At 37.1% G+C, this 23,763-nt stretch overlaps 1 protein-coding gene across 4 annotated transcripts in view; it reads right to left on the bottom strand.

The window, feature by feature from the left end:
• The window catches only part of MIPEP (mitochondrial intermediate peptidase), a 75,205-nt gene that overhangs the window by 28,890 nt on the left and 22,552 nt on the right, over positions 1 to 23,763 (bottom strand). For 3 of the 4 annotated variants that reach the window (XR_015705184.1, XM_087759459.1, XM_087759458.1), the window contains 5 exons: positions 16,276 to 16,429; positions 15,224 to 15,301; positions 13,992 to 14,196; positions 10,280 to 10,389; positions 3,283 to 3,357 (listed from right to left, as the gene is read on the bottom strand). Coding sequence is in view for 3 of the 4 variants with exons in the window: in XM_087759459.1 (XP_087615585.1) it covers positions 3,283 to 3,357; positions 10,280 to 10,389; positions 13,992 to 14,196; positions 15,224 to 15,301; positions 16,276 to 16,429 (622 nt within the window). In the remaining variant the exon portion in view is untranslated. Of the gene's footprint in view, positions 1 to 12; positions 604 to 3,282; positions 3,358 to 10,279; positions 10,390 to 13,991; positions 14,197 to 15,223; positions 15,302 to 16,275; positions 16,430 to 23,763 lie in introns of those variants that run through there. The other variant, XM_087759460.1, reaches the window with a different exon arrangement.

Here is a 23,763-nt window from a genome sequence, read left to right as displayed (position 1 = left end):
GGAAATGAGTCACTGAAGCCAGCTATAAGCTTTCCCCCAATCCTGGTACATGTAAAGTGTGGGAAGAAAGCTATGAGCCAGGCCACCTGGACAGCATAGTTAAAAAAAAAATCCATCCCTGAAAATAAACTTGGATGAACTTTACAGCCGTAAGCATTCCCATCTACAAACCACAGTTCTGTGTGTTTACACAGGCCTTTGAAATGGGAAAGGGAGACACATCCCAGGACCACAGGATTTTAGGTGATACTGCTGAGGAGCATGCTAACACTTAATATTAAGCAGTAGCTAGAAGATGATTTCTAATTTCAGTAGAACACGTTTCCCAAAAGACCTAAAAATATAAAAAGGTCATCAAATAGGTATCTTATCTTGATACTGGCTCTCTGTTCTGCACTGACATTGGTATTTATTAGCTTCACTTGATTCCAGTTCGTTCTAGCTCCTTGTCTGCTTAATAGCATTAATATGTAAACGGTTACGCATTTTCCAGCGAAGTTACTACTGACTGTAAGACTCTGGGACTCAATCTGCATGGCAAAAGGCTTATGAGAAGATGCATGGATTCTCCTATCTTTCGTCTTGAGTAAGTGATTACGTGAGCTGGAAGAAAATGCAGAGGTATTATAGTTATGATGAAAAACCAGCATAATGTCTTATTTTCATATGCCAATAGACTTATTTTCTGAGCAGACTGCAAAAGAATCTTTAGGCATTTTCCCCACCGCTGGAAAATTTATAAGCATTTTTCTTTCTTTTAAAGGTCAAATATGGCTTACGTAGCATCTAGTCGTCAATCTAGAATATACTCTTTGCAAAGTCTGAAGGTATTAGAGTCATCATTCACAGTTTTTTCAGGTATATACATTAGTAGTACATATATACTTTGGCATCTGCAGATTGAAATAGATGGTTTTCTTCAATGAATTATTATACTTTTATATCTGCATGAGTAACAAGACACACTTCTACAAAGGAATGTATGAACTTTATATTTGCCATGCATTCAACTTCTCTGGGACATTTTTTCTGAATTAATAAACAGAATGGCTCTGCCAGCCTGCCACTTTGAAATGAGTGCATGCTTCTGTGGGTATTGCATTTCAAATCTCTGAAAACATGGTGCTGAAGGTAGGAAATGAATAATATTATTCACTGTGGCATTGTGGTCATTTGGCACGGGTTGAGACTGGTTGAACACACAAGAGTAATTTGAGGGCAAGCAGTCTGCTTAATCACTGCATCACTGCCAGCACCAGTCAATCATGAGGCGCCCACAGGAATCTGAGCCCACCAGAAGTGGGTGTTCTCTCCCCAGTTCTAAAGCTATGAGCTCTGGAGTCACTCCGGGACAGATGCTACAGAGACCACAGGAGCAGCTGAGGGCCAACAGTGGCAGGCGGATTGCACAGCCCACCCCATGAGACTGATGCAATGACCCCTCCTTGACTTACTTCTGGAGGATGCCATCTCCCCCACCACAGGACAGGGAGGCCATGTCACTTGTTAATATATCTGTGACTTAAAGTGTTCTTGGCATCCAAGCCCATTTAGCCTCCACACTGTCAATTTGACCTCAAACCTTGACAAGATTACAGCAAATACATATTAAAAGTAGAGAGAAAATCTGTCAGACCTATATATAGCTGTTATAGACACGCTAGAAAAGAATGGGTGCATGTGAAAGCACTTGATCATCACTTTGGTGGTTACTAGTCTGTACATTGGCAAATTATTCTGGTGGACTTCATGAATAGAGGTCCACCACTAAGCATTCTCAGTATAAATTTTATTTCTATCCAAATTGGTTTTTTCCCAAAAAAACTCCTATATGAATTAACTATATTCTTGCCCACAGTCTTTCTGGGTTCCCAGCTATCTCTATATGAGAACCTTTCAGAGCCGGAGTGTTCATTTCAAAATCAGACCTGCAGAGAGGGTGCCGTTATTTTCATGTCACAGAGGTATAGCCACAAGTAGCACCCTCCTTGTTCACATCTGCACAGCCCACACTGGCCACTGACAGCCAGCACTGCACTGAAAGCATGATTCAAAAATCCGTTAAGTTTAACCAATGAAAAATATATGTATACACTGAAAACCGTGTTAAGTCTGGTTTTGAATAGCGTAACTGACACATATACACTTACAGGTCCACACGCCAGTATTCTGATTAGTTTTACATCACTATAAATAACTGCACAGAGCAAACTGCAAATATTTAGCTAAGTTTTTCTTTTAAATCAACTTCAGTCAGCCAGCGCAACTCATGTTTGTAGACAGGGTTCCAATCATTTGGGCACTTTTCAAAGTGAAGAATTACAAAGATCTGATCTTTAAATTTGTTTCTTTCCACATCTCAAAAATAATGATTACCCTTTATTAAGGTACTAGCAGAGTTATCTCACCTACACACTAGATCGACTGTAAAAAGAAAAATTAGATGGTTCTGCCTTAAGGCAAAATAGAGAAGAAAACGAAATCACAAAAATCACTCAGCAGAAGCTTGTAGCATACTAAATGCAGCCAAACTCTCACTGTAAAAAAACTTGGCTGGATGCTAATGCTACTGTTCGCATCTGAGAACTGCTGTTGCAGGACAGAAAAAATCTAAATGCCCTTTTTAGATAGAACCCTAATTTCCTTTACTTCCTTTGAAGAAAAGCAACACTGATAGTTTGTTAATGGGAATGACTGATCAATCACATCATCCATGGAAAATAAAGGTTTATGAATTTACTTACTGCCTCTAACACTGTGAGAGAGAAGCCTTACAGCCTTATAGCTCAGCCACCAATTTTGATGACAGTAACAAGCTGCCACTTTCATACTGAAGCTGCAGAAGACAAGGAGCTCAAATCACATTCTAGTAAATAAACGAGCTGGTTTGCTTTTACTAAGGTGGCCTGTATCTCTCAGTCCTGCTACACTTTAATGATCAAAAGGTACACAATACTTCCTCTACTGCAAGTTCTCCTTAAATGATTCCGTTCAATCTTAAACCACACGTTTGGGAATTCTGATAATCCAACCATTTTCAAAAGCTGTGATTTTCACGATATTTTCCTATAGATTTAGACATTTAGCTCTAAGCAGACAGCACAGAATACGTTCACAAAAAAACCCATGAATATTAATAACAAAATGAATTAATTTTCACTAATTTGCATACAGTTAGATAATGTGTGTACATTAAAATAGAAATTTGGTAAAATTATAAGAATTAAAATGTGTTCTGTAATGTCTGGATAGAGAGAAGAGACTAGAATGCAAAGAACATACCTGGAGTTGCATATCAGCTGCAGCACACAGCTTTTTGGACTCACACAGTCTTGACACCATGTTTTTTGGTAGTGGCTTGAATAAAAAAAAAAAAAAAAGTCAGAACATATTTAGAATTGTTGCGTATTTGTAAATAGTATGCTTACTACTAGAAATGGCTGGAGACGCAAAAAAAAAAAAAAAGACTCTTGATGGTAATAAAAACATATTTGAAGTGCTTTGCGTTGAGGAAGGAAATCTCATTTGCTAAACAACACATTAAAAGGCAATTAAGATATCAGCAGTAATTTACATAGCGATCAAGAAATCACTGTGTGTCAGTGTTTGTTTTTCTATAAATTGATCCTATGTTCTCTTACATGCCTGTTAAAAATATTATGACTATCTTTAGAGATAAAGAACAGATGGGGCAGTTAAAGTCCTCCCAGGTCATCCTGACTAACCTTCAAAAGCAGATATTACAATAGATTCTCCTGTTGGTCTTTGAGCATAGTTCACTTTTTACACGGAGGCCCACATAACTCCCACTGAGCTGGCGGTGTTTTTGTACGTTCACCTGGATAGCATCAGGTCTTCTACCCTAACCCATATAAAAATGTTTGGTCATACTGAACAGTAAATATCTACCCTTTGAAATTTTTAACAAAGTTGAATTTCTTCCACATCTATGGCAATAAAATTATCCATGCCACCACAGGCTGAAAGTCAGAGACATTCTTCAAGTCATTAAGCAAACTCTTTTTGACTTTCTATCCAGACGTCTACAAGTACATTCAAAGACTTTTTAATGCCAGATTTTTAAGAATATCTGTATGTGAATGCTTGACCTTATACTTCTTCCGCTGCTTCCTGAAGCTTTTCAATACACGTTTTTCCTAGTAAGCATATTCTTGGTTCTGCTAGCAGTTTTATTAACCAAACATATTAAATATGGTTAAAATAACTGTGTTCTTGTGAAAATATTAGGAAAGTTACTACAAGTTGTACAATGTAATACAGATGTTTGGTATTACACTGAACTCTAAAAGCATACCTACACTTTTACAGTCTGTTGAAGTGTTTAAGAAATAATACATGAAAGTCTACAGATCCTGATGGCAGAGCCATTATGTTTAGATTCTGTGCAAATGATATGACTTCAAGACAAACAACGTTCATGTTCACAGAACAAAAACCCAACTCCAGAGAAGTTACGCATAAGTGAGGAAAATGTTATCAATTAACTCTGTGGAATCTGGAAGTTAAAGTAGATAAGAAAAACTCTCAAGTTGCACAGTGGTTTTATGCAGAAGCTTGCCAAGGCTTGTAACCTCTTCTCCCAGGCAAACGTAGGCTGGGTCAAGAATGGGATAGAACAACACCCACTATTTTGCCTGTCATAAATGTGCACAGCTGTTAAATTTCAACAGAGAAAAATGAACCAATGAACATGAAGTCTGTCGTACAGTATATCGTTGTTAGGCCAGTATGTACCCTTCCCAAATACAAAAACTTTGTTTCAAATTACATGATGATTTTGGACTACTAGAGTAAGAGTAAATGGGCAGTTATCCATTGTAATAAAGGCGTTAGTAGGTGCCTACTTTGAGGTTCCATACTGGATTTAGTATTGTTCAAAATACTAGTTAATTATGTAGAAAAGTTATTAAGGCAAGAAGCAAAGTAGAAAAAAATTACAAATGGTAAAAACTATTTTGTTTGGACAAGTTTTCTCCTGGCTCTATGACCATCTCTTGTCTCATCCTCTTACACAGAGTGAGGCATGCACTTCAATGACTTTTCATCCTGGAACTAAAGCACATGTGGGTTTGCAATAACACAGTTTCAGTTGTCATGCAAGAAACCCTTGTGTAAGGAAACCTACAGAATTTTGAACAGATTTTGTTATTAAGCACCAAACCTATCAGCAAGTTTTGGCAGCTTTTTGGAGGCTTTCATTTCCTAGTGAAGAAGTGCAGTATGGAATTAAACAGAACTGATTTCTTCTACAGGCACCTGTATTTTGGATACAGTAAAGTATGAGAAAACTGGATGGGAATTCTTAAATTCATAGAATCATAGAATGCTTTGGGATGGAAGGGACCTTTAAAGGTCATCTAGTCCTGACACTGTAATTTGTAAATTAAATTGACAAATTGTAATTTGTAATTGTAAATTAAATTGACAAATTGTAATTTGTAATTGTAAATTAAATTGACAAATTGTAATTTGTAATTGTAAATTAAATTGACAAATTGTAATTTGTCAGTGTTAAAAAAGCTGAACATCCAAAAGCTTGGCAACAGCAAATATGTATATTTCACACAGCTATAATTTAAGTGTGTTGAAGCCAAGAGCACTCCTACCAGTAAGGTCAAACCAGCTCTTTCGACGTAATGGATTTTCAATTTTATATTTCAGCTATATTAAATGATGGTAAGAGGAATTTAAGTGCACAGGCTTTCAATTGGTACACAAAATAAATAGAACAAAAGACTTTTCTAATTGGCATTTTGGTAAACCACAGTCTCACAGATCCTCAACTGAATTGGGAAATGCAAGTTTGCAGTTCACTGGGGCACAGAGCAGCAAGGTTTGGCGACGCGGACAGAATCTGTATGCTCCCTGGGAGAGTTGGTCACATCCAGCCCTGCTCAAGAAACAACTGAAGCAGGTCTGACTCTCAGTTCAGAGCTAAGCATTTCTTGCAGACTTTCCACCCAAGAGAGTCTTGCCTTCTTTTGACTGAAATAGCTGACCTTAAGCCAGAGGACTGCTGAAAAGGCAGCCTCTGCATTCACCTGTTTCTTCCTTAATTCTGCTATAAGCATCTATCTTATTCTAAATTGAACTCCTGAGGGGGGACACAGAATGATCATTAATAATGTATTAAAATCTCTTTGCAGAGGAGATGGCTTAGCACCAACTTCTAGAGACCAAGTAAAATGTGAGGAATACCAACAGCCTCCAAGAACATCTTTTTATCTTTTTTGTAGCCATATGAATATCAAACAATGTAGATCTACTCTGCTCTAAAGATCAAACTAATGTTTGAGCAGATTAAAATCAATAGGAAATTACAAATCACTCTTATGACAATACCTATTGACAAAAAGGCACAAGAGAAAGGCATAAATGTTCTTTTGTTTAAATCTATCAGTGCTACTGATCCACCTCAAAGATTGTGTTGTGATCATAATTCACAAGCCAAGCGAATTTGGCACCAAAAAACATTGCCAAAATTGGATTAAATAGAAAGAATGATAAAAAGGAGATCCCTTATTTTTCCCAAAGCACCTTTGGGATTTTAAAATTTAAGATTTCAGGGAACTAAAATTAGACTCCAGAGGGTTTTTCAAAGACCACCACTCCTCTCCCAAGTTTGTTTCTGTGAATGACAGGCATACAGATATGCTGAGGTCTTGAATGTACTGAGGAAGATGTACTGTTTCAGGCAATAGGAATTATTTCTCCTTGCTCCATTACGATCTCGTACCACCCCTTAATAAACAGCTGAATGAAGAAAAAAAATGCATCAGCAGGATTATTTTACTTATCCTGAAAGATGAGCTCCCTGATAAAACCAGAATCAAACTGTCATGCTCATTCTAAAAGAAAGACTTCACAGAGCTTTGGCTAAAACTATTTTAATTGAATAACCATTCAGTTTTTTAAATTTAAACACTACATGCTTTACTTCGGGTTCCACTTTTCCATCCTTCTATATTAAGTAACTTTAGGATCTTGGCATGAATTTTCCAGCATGTTTGCCATGGTGGCTAAAGAACAGAATTCCCTGTGTCTCAAAGCATGCTTAACTCCTTACTGCTGTGTAGTAACCGCGACACATTATGACTGTTTACTATCTGTGGGCTTATTCTTGTAAGCATGCTAATACAATACTGCCTTTGTAATTCCATCTCTGTGAAAAATGAAGTCAGTTAAATCTGAACAGCTGAAATACTGGCCTTTGTTCAAGAGAGCCTCCAAAGACATGCAAGCTTAAAATTATTTAGCTCAACAGACCTACCACATATCTGTGCACTTAACAAACAAACACAGTGATACCAAATGGTACACGCACCATAAGATTGTCTGCTTAACCATTGTTATGACCTCATTTTGGTACGGCTTGAATTCATGAGCTTACCTGAGAAATTCAAACTGAGTAACTAATTAACACAGTCCTCCCCATTCCTTTATTTTTCCTCAAGGATTTTCTGTTTTGAGTTATCTTTAAGATGAAAGGAAAACTAGGCTTGCTACTTTCTTGGAACAAATATTTTTGTGCTGGCCAGCTTTTTGAACTGAATTCACAAGACTTGCTCCTTTTGCCAGAAGAGCTTGCAAGCTTTTTCACTCCTCAGTACTCAACAGCAGAACCATCCAAAATGCACAGAGACGGGCTTTCTATAAACTTCAAGATATTTTGGACCAGATCCTCATGATCCACATCTATATGCATAATGCATTCTCATCTTTGAAAGCCTGCCCACCAAATCTTTTTTCTGCAATGCTACTAAAAAGCAGTTTTCAACAGTTCATATGTTTTAATAATCAAAACAACACCTCTTTCCCCTCCTCTTCGCATAAGCACTGATCCTCAGTGAGGACTGCAGCTCAGGATCAATCCTTCTACGATTGGCTTTTATGGCAAAGGCAATCAGAAGCTGAGACTACGCTACCAAATTTTTCTGACGTAGTTATGTTCAGGAGGAGTGTTTAAAAATGACACCACCTAATACTTACATGCAAAAACTATAGCACAGATGCAGCAATGCAAAAATGCTTTTTCAAATTATCTGCACTGCATCCTCAACAAGCTAGGTCAGTAAAAAACTCTCCTTAGGTCAACATCTAGCAGAGCTATGTTGGTGTAGTTGTTGCAGGAAAGATCCTTCTTGCACAGAAAAGCTCAGTCTCTCTATTCATAAAAGGAAACTTAACAGAAGTTCTCATATGGAACAACATTTGGATGAAATGGTTTAACAACTTTCACATTTAACTGTTTCATCTACCTTCCTAACTTCCCTTTGAAAGAGGGTAAAGTGAACTCATTTTTCTTTCAAATAACTAGAAAACTGGAGAAGAAAATGTTGATTCAAATTTCCATTTGCACACCAAAAAATTAGTCAGGGAACAAAGACAGAAAATGTAAGCCCCAAAAGGATTTTTGTGAAGTTGTAAACATAAGAGAGCTGGGATTGTCTATTCAAAGTACTTTGAAACATATACACAACAGATAAAAGTAATTCCTGCAACAGTCACTGAATTTCAAGAACAGAAAAGATTACTTCAATCTATCTGTATTTAAATGACAGATGCAGAAATCTGATATCAGATTCTTAAAACTAGCTTAGATGAACCGACATAAGCAAAAGCAGATTTATATATGTTGGAGAATGGCTTAAAAATACATTCTAAGTTTTCAAAAAAGCAGTTAAAAGGAAGCAGTCTAAAACCCTCAAGAGCCACACCGCAGCTTCAGGCTCTTTTTCTCATCTTCCAGCATAATCCGTTCTCGCCCCCTTCAAGACTGAATTTCTACATTAAACCTCTCTCAGTTGCTCTCTGAAAGGGCAAGATTTCACCACCAATAAACAGAAGTAGTTTTCTGAAATGCCAAATGGGACACAGCGCCTGGTTCTCAGGTTTTGCACTGCAACTAGACATGGTTTAGATTTGTTAAGCCATTTTGAAAATACAAAGCCATAAATATTGTTCCACAAATCTCTTTCAGATGTTTTAGTCAAGCTCGTTCTCTGAATTCATAGGCAATCAGATTAACTCCACAATGTTTAAACACTACATGAACTTTATAGAGAACACTAGAAAGTAGTATTTCTAGTATGTGGATTCAAACGTACAAATGATGAACACTTGTGAACTAAGTACTTTTAACTCCCAGATTTCAAGGAGACTTTATCATCTCTGGGGAAAAAAAAAAAGAAAACGAAAACAGATTTACCAAGCGAATTTCTCAGACAGTATCTATTACAACAGAAGTTATGCAACCTATTTTTCTAACTGTTACAGTGGAGGCAAACATAATTCCACTTTCACAATACTGAAATATACTGAATGCTTAGTATTGGCTAAAGAGCTTCAATAAAGTGTAACACTACACAATTTAAAAGGCTTTCTTGTTTTTGCATTGATGGGTAGTCTATTATTAACCATTACATTTGAGTACACTGAAACTTGCCTCAATCAAAAGCACTGGAAAAAGATCTTTGGTAATTGCTTACTGGTTTGTATTTTTGAAATGGCTGTACAAATACTAACCATATTATGCTGCCATACATTAAAGCAACCACCGAAAGCCACCTTGTTCCAAAGAGTGCTGTTTTCTAAATTCCCCATAGAAAGTAGATCCTTGCATTAGACTGCCATAGAATAGCTTTATGTAAAAAAGGATCAGAGTTTTAATGCAGAGATTCACGACTGCCAGAATCTAACTAATCTTAATCTAACTGTAAATAAAGCAGTACACTTTTCATCACAAAATATTTCAATCACTACCCTATACTGTGCTAAAAATGGGAGTTTTTAAACACTGCAGATCATTTTCATTTGTTTCCATGATTAGGTACTTGAGCTTTATTTTAAGACAGACTCTAGACAGTTCAATGATGAATGACTATTTTTGTCAAAACTTATCTGTAATTAAATTAAAACATTCCATATAACTTGATTCACACAGAAGCTGTTCACCTATTACACTAAGTTTGTGTAGTGTAGAAACTACACAATCTTTCTTGGAAAAAAAGGTTGAAAATTTTAAATAGGTAATTGGATCCTTGGATATAAGGATCTGGCATTCTTTTACAGATTACATTTATCTTTTCTGCAATGAGAATATTAATATTTTTTCTGAATAATTAAAATTATAGTATTAAAATAATTTCTATCCATTGTTTATTTCTACTTTAAACATTATTAACAAATAACACATGAAATTCTTTTCCTGAATACATTTATTCCTATTTTCAATATTTTACATACTAATTTTCCCTACCTGTCCCGTTTTATAATGCCTTGCAAACTGGTTAACCACTCGATAGTCATTTGCAAAGTATTCCATCAGAATTGAGGGAACTTCAGCAAAATCAGTAGAACATCTGGTTCCTAGAAGTAGAATAATTGTACACATTAGCATTTGCTATTTTCATCAAGACAAATAGTTAACTCTTCCCAAAAGGTTTTGCGACTTTCAGTCTGGACTTTTGGTGAACTTTAATGTTATTTCATTTATTAAGTCAATATTTTATTTCCATAGCATATTTGTACATATTGCCAGAAAAGCTTCATTATAATCCTACACATTTTACTATAAATCACAAAGTAAAACAAAATATTTGAACAGCTGCGTGAGGCACCTTATAAAGCTCTGGATCACACCCTTTTTAAACTAAACCAGACTGCAGCCATACTGGCCCTACATGAAACACCAAATCTATTTAAGTGTCCTAAACCTAAATCAAACTACAATGTAAATAAAACTCTGCCTTAATCCCATTCACAGTTACAATTTTTAGCTTCCATCTGTTTGCTGAGCTTACTTATGCTTTATATTAACCTCGCTTTATAATACCAAGTCATTCATCCAAGAAACACTCTTGCAGATTGAAAACATGTTCTAAGTAAGTGCAATGAGATAATATCTTAGCAGTTAGTATTTTCAAAAAGCACTTTCCCAAAAACCTTATTGACTCTAGTCTTTATCAGCACCTTACACAATGGAAGTTATTAGGAAGTATAACACATCACCAAATCAAAACTGCATTTCTAATTTCTATATTAAAGTTAGAAATGTAAAAAGATGTTGCTTTAATAACGGACCCACTGGGTCATCACCTCTATCCCTGTCTGCTAGAAACAATGTCAACACTCAAAACTAGTCTTAAATATAAGTATGGTTTTTGCTTCTACTATTCTTTCTTGAAGACTATTTTTTTAAAACCACTCCTTTGATCTTTACAAATCTTTCTCTACTTTTTAATCTGAATTCATAATCTGTTTATACGCAATGTTTTCAGACCAATAATGCTCTTCAGTATAAACAGCATTTCCCACACTGTTTTTTACCTCCTAAATTGAGAGAAACTATATTCTCTCTCAGCCATCATTATCCGAAGGCAAGATAAAGTCTAAAAGACTATCCATTTTAGGTCTTCTCTGCACCTGTTTCAGTTTGAATTCACCTTCAGACCAGAGACACAAAACCATGCCCAAGCATTGCATGAGGTTTCACCAGTATCTTTCTTAATCACTCTAATACTTATTGCTGTTAGATACACCTCTGATGTAATTTCAAATCACATTCGCTTCTTTCACAGACACATTAGCTATTTGTAGTTCTGCATTAACACATAAAACTGTTCTTCTGTTCCTCTACCACTGTTGAAATATCCATTTGATAGCATAAATTCCTGTATTCTTTAAATGCATGATCTGCGCTGTGTAGTTCTGAATTGCATTTTACTTCTAACGCTGCAGTATCCAGTCATTCAGTTCTTATACAATACCTCAAATCCTTCTTTTGTGCCATCACATTTCATCAGTAGACTCTTTTTTGTTGTTTTAAAATCATTTTTAAAAAGCCTGAGACAAGGCAGGTCCCAAGACATAAGCCTGCAGAACTATACTGATGTTCCCCTAGCCATTCATGTTTTCTCAGTGCTCCTTAATAAAGTGACAGAATTCTTTTAATAACCATTAAAGAGACTCCTGAAAAATTACATTATCTGAAAGTCAGAAAGGTAAAAGGTTGGGCAGTTATCTGGGATAAGTTAGTCCTCCTGTAAAATAAATGTACGTATTCTCTATGCATAATAAACTAAAATGGAATACAAGCTAGGTTTTAAAAAATGTTATACACATATGCATTAAACAATCAATAAATGCATATAGTAAAATGACAGATTAACTTAAAAAGAAGCACATCTAAGTCAAAAACATACAGTATTATCCAAGTTTAGGGACCATTAGCAGCAGAATGGATTCCTGAATATTTGGGAATGTTAATCAGAAAAGGGGGGCAGGGGAGAGTAGGAAAGATGTCAAATACTCAGTGCATCTCAACTAGAATGTCAAATTTTTTGTTCTCACAATAGTCTGTAGTCATTCTGTTTCCGCACTTTGCCACCCTGGTGTCTCATAAGAGCAGATGGCATGGCCCCTAACAGAGATCCCTGGGACAAGCCATTTAATTGTCACACATTCCAAACCCTAAAAAAAAGGTTCTCTGCAGAAACAACACGACTGACCTCCAACGCTGCTTTTACAATGCTAGATCTGGGGTGAAATCCCCTGGGACACAGGACTGCCTGGAGCTAAGAGAACACTGAAACCATACACAGGGGCTCATGGAAAGTTTGAGCCTCAAAATTAGCTATTTCCTGCCCCTTCAAGACTTTCCAACATGTAGATGAATACGGTTCACCACTACAACAGAACCCCACCAAAGCAGTTACTTTGGTACCTGGAGGTCAAGAAGAGCAACGCCATATGAGTGTGGAAGGGATGGGGGAGAGCAGTCAACCATCCCAAGGAGTATATAGGGCTTATACTGAAAAAGCGTATACAGTGTTCATTTGCTTTAACAATGTCCAGTAGTGACATACTTACAAACAGCTCAGTCTATTCTAATTTTAAGTGGAAGACTTAAGAAAGAATATTTTGTCACTGGGTGCAAAGTATCTGTTGATAACACATAACTACCACGGACTTCCCTTTGTATCATTAGCATAATACAAAAATGATAAAACATTAAAAAAATCCTTCAGACAAGGGAGCTACAATTTCATCTGTTTGGTTGTGGTTTGTTTTTTTTTTTTTTAATAAGTGAACATCTACTGCAAATGGGATTTTGAGCACACTATTTATAGAAGAGGATGTACCAAGCTGTCTGCAGATAAGAAAAGTAGCAAGCCAGAACAGCAACTTTAGCCAGAGCATGTCTCTGATCCATCTGCCACAACGGCAGAAGGCCACAGCAGCCTGCGAGCTGTAAGCCAATACACTCATTGCCACTGCTTGAGAAGAGGGACTAAATGACAAAAGGCAATATTCCTTTTCTGTGCATCCATTAAGCTGTGATTGCATATTGATCCATGTTCGTTTACGTATGATAAAAAGGCTTACCAGTTAATCACCCTTGCAAATACAATACATTTTTAATTTATCAACTTTGCTTTGATCAGAATCAACTAGAAAAGGCCTGGCTTTACAGATTTTCCCTATTGCCAGTGTATGCTCGGTGCAAGAACTAATTTACTAATTTTCCTTAATTCAATTTCCTAAATCATTTCCAACCCAGGATTCATTGTGCTTTTACACTAGGTACAAGTTTAGCTCAATTTATTTTCAATCCTCCAACTATTCCATTATTATAAACTCCACATAGGGCAAACTCACAAGAGTGGATACCACCACTAGAACAAAGATTAGCAGTACAGAAAGAAGAGATACAAATGCCTAATTCTTCTTAGGAGAAGAAGAATATTCAAGGGCTGTTTGACTGGGTTTTAGATAATATCTGGGGATCTGATATTGTATTTTCAAGTCATCAAAGATGTAGAAGTATCAACATGACTCAACCATTTCTGGTTCATTTTTTTTTTCCTTGTTTTTTTTTTTTCTTTCTTTTTTTTTTTTTAATCTACTCCCTTCTTCTAGAAATTAAACATTTAACTAAAATAAAAAAACCACTATTCTAACTTTCTTACCAGTGACATGTTGGTATCGAGTTCTTCCCAGCATAGAATGCATAGCATGTCCCATTTCATGGAAGAGATTCTCCATCATGCCAGGGCTTAGTAGCGTTGGTGCACCCCTTGTTGAATGGGGCAGGCTAAGCATAAGAACAACTACAGGCAGCTGGTACTCTCCATTTTCCCTTAGCCTGCCTCCACGAACTGTAAAGTGGCAATCCTTTTCAAGATTAAGGCAAACATATGGACAGCCAATGTCATTATATCAATGATATTAAAACAATGATGAAATTATTAAACTACTAAATCAAAACTAAACATATACTCAGTTACACAAGTTGAATTCAATGATCATCAACAGTGTTGCTCAATAGCAGCACACTGTTTCTCCATGTTTATTATTTGCTTCATATTCATAAGGAAACCACCTTATTCCATAAAGAAAAGACTGTGTTCCTTTTAGAAAATAAAATTTAATTGTTTTTGGTTTAGAATTATCAAAACCTCTCAATTTTTCTAAAAAATATCACTAGCTCAAAGAAATTTACCGATGTGCCAAATCTATAATTTATAGATTAAGTTCTCTCCTCATTCTTCAGCAGTAACTTCTTTATGAAATATACTGCACAGCACTCCTAGTATATTGTGAAATATGAGCGAAACAGAGTCATATATTAAACTAATGTAGATTTAAAGATTGTCCACTTACCACCTCACTAAAGGTGATAATTTGCAGATGCTTTTACAGAGTGAAGCGTCTACTGTACTGCATCGTATAGTTAATAAACTGGCACTAGGCAGCATGAGTGAGTCAGTCACAACAGTTGGAACCATCTACAGTTTTAAGTAGAATTTTGAATAAAAATTAGTTGTGATTATAAGCTTTCACCTTTAGAGAGTATTAAAATTTCAGATTGTTTTTACTTGTAAATAGTAGGCCAGAAAATAGGTGTTTTAAAAAATCTACCATTTCTCTAAACAGACTTCTATGACGTTTCATAGTGCCTGTCATTCTGTAGAACAAAGAGTCTGAGTTCAGCCTATCAGGTGATGTTTTTGAAACAAAAGGTTACTCACAAAATTATTTTACCTAAAACCACATTTGAAGTTACAGACTTTCTCTGTTTAAATTTAATTTATTTTAAATCAAGGTAACTTTTACTAAACTTACATTGAATGCAAATGGCCCCAACGCTACAGTCGTTACTCAAATAAAACCCATGCTGGAATCAGATCATAAATGTTACCTGATGTGGTTTATCAGGTCGCTGAAAGAAGTCACAATAGATGTATCCTAGCAAACCTTCAGTTTCATGAACAACAGCCTGAAGAAAAAAAAGTATCATTTCCACAGTGAAAGCACTGATAAGATGTGTAAATTGAAGACACAGTATTCTAATCCAAAGATTTATAATGAATAAATGACAAATAAACTGGGAGTAATTAACATAATATCTGTTGGTAATTTTAGTTGGAAAGAAATATACACAAGATTCACAACCTACCCCTCAAACTTCAGCCATTTCTGCACCTCACTCAAAACTAATGGGTCACAGAGTGGTATTAAAAGTAACACTGTCTGTAGCCCCTAAATGACTTCTGAGAAGTCAACAATAACAGGAGCTGATCTACCATGGAAATAAAAATAGAAAGAGTAAGGAGTAATTATAAATTGACCCACAGGATATAAAGAACAGCAGCTCTTGCTGGAGGCTGGAGGTGGAAGAGCAGTGAGGAAGATCTGGCAGTGAATACATGGAAGGAAGACAACAGAGGAACCCAGGAATCTGATGAGTGAATTATTGCCCAAGTTTTTATTTCCACCCTCCCCTAAAAAGAGGGCAGAAAAATAAAGACACAAAAACCAATCTCAAAGTAAAGATGACATACAGGATAAAAAAATGAGGCAAAGACACATGACTCCTAGAATATGCTCCTACAGCATTCTAGTCGTCTACAGTCACCTACAAATTGAAACTAAAAAACACTAGGAGGGCTCATTCAGAAGGACGGCTTGAAAGGTACAACAATAATCTCTGAACAGAGAAACTGCTTCTGATTCAGGCACCCTTCACACACAGATATTATAAAGGCCATAAAATACCAAGCATATAAAAGGCACTTAGAGAGAGTATAAAGCCCTTGAGGTCTAACTTCAACTAAAGTTAGACAACTAGTGTGTGCTTTTGATAGGTACCCAAGTAATTTAAAAACAAAATCTGATTCATGGCTCAGAGGTGCACACCCTCTTGTCTAACTTCCCTTTGTCGTTTCAGGTGCTGGAAACAAGAATACTTACCAACTTTCGAACATCTTCAGACCAAACCTCTCCTCTCCGTGTCTGTTCAGCATAAAGGGAGATTCCTAGGAGCTGACTGAACAAAGAGTTCAAACCTTCCATGCATGCCCCAAGAGAGAAAAATGGACAGTACAAGCCAGGATCAATGTTATACCTAAGGAAATACAAGAATCCCACACCAGTCAGTCAGTTGAGCTACATAAACTACAGTCTTCACCACCAAGTCACAGGATGTCATAAAATACACCAGGTAAGCCTCAAGAACCTTACTGAGCATGTTTGACTTTATTTTTCAAATAGTAAAACTAAGTCACAGACTAGTTATGGCACAGTGCTTCACAGTAACTCAATTTTTCTGGATACCAAATTCAGCAGATGTTGACTATGATTTTCAGAGATGTGGCAAACACGTAGCTCAAACAGACCATGGCAACGCCATGGGTGGCCAGGCCGTGGCTTTTGATCCACAAGAAGCCACTGGCACTCAAGTGCCATTCCCATGCCAAGGCTGCACCATGTGACTGATGAGAAAATGGAGCTGGCTTTGGCTGTGGTGTAAGCCAAATCCTCAGCTAGGGCAGGAAACCAACCAGTAAGCACTGCTGACTTTGCAGTCTTGTCTTTTGCTGGAGCAATAGAAACACCAAGGAGACACAACCACCTCCCACGCGTGAATCACACCTCAAGCTCTGGGGACTCCCTGAACCATGTAGAAAGTATCTTACAGCTTTAAGCCATGTGACTATTTTAGTATGTGATGTGGAATTCAAACATGGCCAAGCTTCCTGAGCCTAACAACAAACACTAGCACAACTAGCCTAACATCAAACACTAGCACTAGTGTTCAAGACACTATCACAGAAGACACACCTGGGGAGGAAGACACCATGCATCTGCATGCACACGCATAAACTGAGAATGAACAAAAAGCAGTTATAAAAGTAGTTCAGAGGTGTATGCAGCCTATACTTGGGCTCAAACTTCCTGAGACTCTGACCCTAAAAAGTAAACCAACTACAAATGTATCAAGCAAACAAAGGCTTTGCAAACTTACACCTTCCACAAGCTACTCAGGGCCACACAACTCTTTGGAGACAACAACAAAATCAGAACTGAAATCTGCTTGTAGTTGTGTGTGCACTCCAAATGGCAAAAATGTTCTTGCTCCCTCATTTCACATACCAAGTCCAAGTGTTAAGTTATTTATAGCATTTTCTGGGGTCTCAGAGTAAAGACTGTTTCTCTCTAGAAAATCACAGTCCCTCCCTTCTTTCTTCTTTCATGCTCTTGTGCTTTTGGTTCTTAATGAAATGGTAACTAGTCACTGAAATTTAAACACACATCAGCTAGACTACAATAGCTGAACACCGAAGATGAGAACCATGTTATTTTAAGGCCTCTGATCAAAGGCTTAGTTAGACACCAGCTATGAAAGAGTCAGCTGGTCCCTATCCACTTACCTACCCCTTCTTCCTTCCCACTCCCACGCACAAAAGAAAAGACCTAAAACCGAAGTCCACTGGGGATACTGCATTTGCCAATGTGCTGCTTACAACTGCAGCTACAATTCCCTCCCCAGCCTCACTGCACTGTGATGCAGAGCGGGGGGGGGTTACTTCTCTAAGCCACAGTACTCCTTCTGGAATATGTCACTGTATTTTGTTTTATTTTTCTAGTATCCTTTATATTACCTGTATCGCATACTCTAGCAGTATTTTGCAACTACCATAGCAACATCTGTCAAAAATACAGGTATGCTCAGGGGGATCTTATTAATGAGTATCAATACCTGAAGGGAAGGTGCAAACAAGATGGAGCCAGGCTCTTGTCAGTGGTGCCCACTGACAGGACCAGAGGCAATGGGCACAAACTGAAACACAAGAGGTTCCCTCTGAACATCAAGAAACACTTTTTCCCTGTGAGGGTGGCCGAGCACTGGCACAGGTTGCCCAGAGAGGTTGCGGAGTCTCCAACCTTGGAGATACTCAAAAGCCGCCTGGCCATGGTCCTGGCCACCTGGCTCTAGGTGGCCCTGCTTGAGCAAGGGGGCTGGACCAGATGACCTCCAGAGGTCCCTTCACACCTCAACTATTCTGTGACTCTGTGAAGACATCATATGGAGCCTAGCACTAAGACCACACAGCTGCAGTATAAGATAGATTCCAGCTTTATCAGAGGAGAACAATGTTTCATACTACCTGCAAGGGATTACCACACTCTGTTGAAATACTAGGTTAACGTGTTTGCTGGGGGGCTGAAGGGAAGGACTGTGAAACTACTTCATGTTTCATTTCATTTCTGTCAAAAATGCAGATACATACTAGCAGGAGAAAGCAGTGATATTTCTTCATGGACAGAAGAGCTGACATTAATATATTACAGGGAGAAGGTAAGTACGTATTTCTTCCTCATCCTCAGCACTCCTTGAACATGTGCATTGTCCCCAGGAACTTACCCAATGATGAAGAGGATGCGGAGAAGTCTTTCTGATAGGTATTTTGTAATACACTGTCCCTGTCCAAAGTGGGGGTAAAAAATCAGTCTGTAATAGTTTTGTCTTTTGGAAAAGCGCTATACTCATCCACCCACGCAGGAAAATAGCAGTAACAGACTATACTGGCTTAAGGCAGACTCCCCAGGGGAACTAGTCCCCTACCCTGGCTAATGTTTGAAGATGTGACAATCTTGACATTTTGAGTACAATTAGGGCCTGATTAAACAACCATTTTAACAATAACTAAACAAAGTTAATGTCAGTCACTTCTGGTAGAACACTGTCAGGATCAAACCCTTCCCACATTTAATGAAAGATGTGTGTTAATATTCCTCTTGCCTACAGAAAATTGCAAAAAAGTTTTGAAAAACAACATTTTTTTATACAGAACACCAAAAAAAAAAAATGTTTCTAGTTCTGATCTCAGTTATTTCTCCATTTCTGCCTTGCCTACTACACCAGTTTACAAAGACCAAAGATGCTGAAAGATCCTCAAACAGCACTAGTGTCTTAGGACACAAGACTGGTATTTAAATTACTTTTGGTCAATCCTGACAGCAGTGAGTGGTGATTATTATACCTTAAATTATCTGGCATCTGTTGTTTGTTTGTTTGTTTGCTAGCCACTGAAATGTCATAGGAGTTACAAAGAAAGTGGTTAAAATATGATAATATAAAGCAACTTTCACAATCAGATGATAATATTCAATAACACACTTCAAAATTAGTATTGGGTACTGAAAAAAGCTACTGCTCCAGGAAGTGGATAGTACATCTTCAAAAATCTTTCTCTAATACCAGTCTATACCCACTAAGCAGTAATCATTCCAGACACCAAAACACAGATTTAATTCACAACTTTCGAATTTGGTCCTACCTCATACATGAACTTTCTTTTCACAAATGAAGAAAGACGAACTATCATTGAAGAAAGCCTAACCCCAAACTTGCACTGATTCCAGGAAAACTTTCTCTTTGGGATTATTTAGGAATAGAAATTAGCCAAAACCTCAGCTATCTGAAGTTGATGTCCTATAACCAAAAACTCAGCTCCTGGAACTACTATTAATAGACAATCTTGCCTTTCAGTGGCAAGAGCAAGCATATGACTGATTCTTTTCTGAGCCCCCACCTTCAAGATTTATGCTACTCACTGCAGAATGAAAGGTCTAACACTAGATAAGATTAGAAGACAATGAGGAAAAGGGAAGAAATTAATTTAAAAGACTTGAATCTTTCCCAAAAAAAAGAATACTCATTGAGCAGAACAGGAAATCCTACAGTCTCTGCTAGATCTGTAAAACTGAAGTCTGGCTGGAGGATGTGGGTGGAAAAGTATTTGGAAGAGTTCACAGACAAACTACATGCTCCCTTATTGAAGAGTCTTGCTTGATTCCAGGCACTCAAACGGTAGCAGCCATTAGCAACTTCACTGTTTCCAGATGACAGGAAAAAAGCATATGCTTGCTAGCAAATTATTACCCAACCTCAGTTACTCACAGCTTCATCACCTTAGTGAAACTGCAAGAACACAACATTTCCCAGGCACAGTATTTCAGCGTTCAAATTCATGCTAATCTAAACCACTGTAGCACAACTTCTTGGCAGCAGTGGGGACTGCAATTGTGACAGCAAGCCAAACTTCTTTTCCCTCAGCCCTTTGAATGAAATTTCTAATGCTGTTCAAGGGTCTCGGCTTGTATCTTCAAAACACTCTCTGACCCAGGCCAGATTATCTAAAAGACCACATAAAACTCCAAGATGAAGACTTCTATCAATACACTCCTTTAGCACTTTAAACTGCCCTGTGACAAAGATAGAGCTTGTCTGTGTAGGATGCAGAGCCTTTTTGAGGGCTGATCCAAGACTGTAAAGTTAATTTCTCCTGAAGCTAAAGGGGAAACTCAAAGTTCACCATCTTCTATCCCAGGTGTATGGTGTTTCTTTGATCGTTTTTTTCAAATGTGAAACCAAGTGTATTTGAAAATGCACACAAAACCCTCCCAACAAAACCCTACCAAAAGAAGGCATTCCACTGCACGTTACTCCTCTATTGACAGAATGAAAGGACAAGGACTTTAGTTAATGAATTAACTAATAGTGACTGACTCTATATAAAAAGGAGCAGAGTTTCCAAAGCACTACAGCTTAGCCTGCCCCTGAACTGCTCACTGGTCAGAGCAAAGCAAGCTTCATAATCTACATGCTAATAACTGTTGATGACTTTACTGTGCATATAATTATTTTTATTATACTACATGTTAAAGTAGCAGCCATTCTAAGAATCACTTTATGCATGATTTTCAAGCTGTTATCAACTGTGGGCTTGGATAGTTGTCTAGCTTTGCTTCTTTTATTTAAAACAAATAGTAAAAAATTCAAATAAAACTGCAAGAAGCAGCTGATTTAATATGAGCACACTCTTTCTGGTCACTCTTTGGCAAGCTGCCTCTCCATTTATTCAGCCAAGTTACAATTTTTATCTCCAACAGGAAATGCATTCAAGTATTTTTGGGAAAAGAAATCAAAAAGGAAGCTATTACGACCCATACTGAACTACGCTAACAAGCATTCTGCTACCAGTAAAATTTCTGCTAAGGGTTACTGCTACTAGCCAGAAAGGTTAATGTTCTGGAAACAGACAGCTAAAATCTGCATTGGAAACCAACTGGAGCTCCATTTGGCGACAACTGCAGAGAAGTGCCCAAAGACAGGTTTTCTTGTATGCTGTAATTTGCAGCCTGCTTGCTGCACCAGCTGAGCAGACAGGCAGAATACAATGGGGAGGATGATGCACATGGCATACTAATGCCACTAGCAGAACATTGTACTGCTGTCTCCGAAGCTGGCAAATACATTGAAACATGGTTACAGCACTTCCTAAGGAAGAAAAAGGATTCAGGTCAGCTAAGCAAGCCAGGGCAAGAATCAAGCACCCTGTCTGGATACCCTTTCACTTAAAATATGAATTCTGGGCCCCAGCAAGGTGATTCAGAGTGCTTCAAATAGGTACCTAGGATGCCTATGTCACCCTCAGGCTTAGCAAGGTACCAACTAGAGCTAACTAACAGAAGTCTTGAGCTCAGCTATGAGCTCTTGCTCTTCTCTGGAACTTAGGCTTTCCTGACAGGACTGCATGTTGTATACCTGAATCCCAAGAGGATGAACAGCACAGCCTTTTCCATGGGAAGATGCCTTTGAAAATGCCCGCAAAGAAGATGGAAGAATGGTCGTCTGATGAATCACAACAGAACTTTGCAGAGAACTACATGCTCTAGTCAAAAAGATTTCTTACCACAGAACCTTTCTTCCAAGGTATCTGAGGTCAAAAAAACAGGTATGGATTGATTTTTGGTACTTGCAGTGCTACAAGAAGTTTTCCCAACTACCCTTGAACTTGAGCACATAAATTTTCTTAAGCCCTTATGTGAAACTTAAAGCACCTGAATGCACTTCTGGAAGAGCAGGAAAAGGAAATACCAAAATTTCTATCCATTACAGACATACACACCAGAAATCACAATTATTAATCTAAAAGATGACTTCCTGAAATCAAGAGGGCATTTTTACATTACTAGACACTAAAAAAAAAATTGCTTTTAGTTTAGATGTAGGAAATATCCTATTACATGTATGCAAAAAAAAAAAAAAAAAAAAGGACACTGGTATATAAATCTCACTCTGAACAAATCAGAAACAGCATCAATAAATATATACATGAACTCATCTACAGTGGAAAAGAATATTTTTCTCTATGCCAAACTTTCAGTTAGCTACTTTGACTTTAAAAAAAAAAAAAAAAAATCAAGAATTAAAAGCAGTCCCTTTTATTGTAATAATGAACCTTATTTCGTTGTTCCTGTAGAAGTGCATAACTCACATGCTTAAGTGTCCAAAACTGTGAAAGACTGAGAAGCACAAAAATGAACAAAAGAAGTGTGCTCTGCTTTCATTTTGTCTTAAAATGTATTCCAATAACTTAATTCACTCTGAACACCTGATTTCAAATACCAAAGCAGTTGTATTTATAACAAAGATCAGGAAAGAATGAAAATTTTCTTATGTACTTCATGTCAGAATGTGAGCTCAGAAACTTTACAAAGAGAAATCTCAGTACCCTCCTAAAGAAAGTCAAAATATCAAAGAAAACAGTAATTTCTTTGATGTCAATTCCGGCTTTATATTAAAGGATAAACTCTGTTAAAAAATCCAGACACCTTACTTTTACAGTATGCAGCCCAGCACTATTTTTAAAAGAAGTAATGTAGCCAAACCAATTTAAAAACCAATTTTAAAAAGAAGTTAACTGACACAATGAGGTTTGGTTATTCTTCAAGAACAGCAGGCTTCAAACAAAAAGGCTGTGTCCCTGTGAAGAACAAAGATGTAGTATGTGATTATAAATAATTATTTCTAAGCTTGTATGACTTCACTGAGTCTAAATAAAATGCAGACTTCTAAAATCACTTTCATTTAAGCTGTATATTTGGAAGGAAACTAAGACTGTTTTGTATAGCATGACTTTAATCTATTCTATTAAGAATGCTTTTTATAAACTTGGACATTAGCGATACTTGAGTAAGGATCATTGTTCTTCAGAACATGAGCATTCAGACTCTTAACAATTGCAAATTAGCTGCTTGGCAAGAATTCTTATCGGTGGCTATTAAAGGTAGTCCCTGATATATCCTGACTTTTTTTTTTTTTTTGAGAAAAATTATTATCCTGTTGACCTCCACAAAAATACAGAACACTAAGTTAACTATCGCTAATAAAACAGATTCTGTCAAAACTTTCAAAGAGACTTGAAAAAATCTTGTTAGTGGAAGATAAAAGTGAGATGAACCCCTCAGGTTAACTTAAAGAGATCAAGACAAGGAAAACCCCTTCCAATTTTCATTACATGCCAGACTGTGAAATTTAATTCTTTACCTGAAGGGAGACTCTTAACCATGATTTATAGAAGACTCTGGATTTCTTAAAAATAATAATAA

This window comes from Nipponia nippon, unplaced genomic scaffold (assembly GCF_047370975.1).
Source record: "Nipponia nippon isolate SJK-2023a ecotype South Korea unplaced genomic scaffold, ASM4737097v1 scaffold_2, whole genome shotgun sequence".
Lineage (NCBI taxonomy): Eukaryota > Metazoa > Chordata > Aves > Pelecaniformes > Threskiornithidae > Nipponia > Nipponia nippon.
The sequence above is the reverse complement of the archived record's forward strand: the minus strand, read 5'-3'. Positions and strand labels throughout refer to the sequence as shown.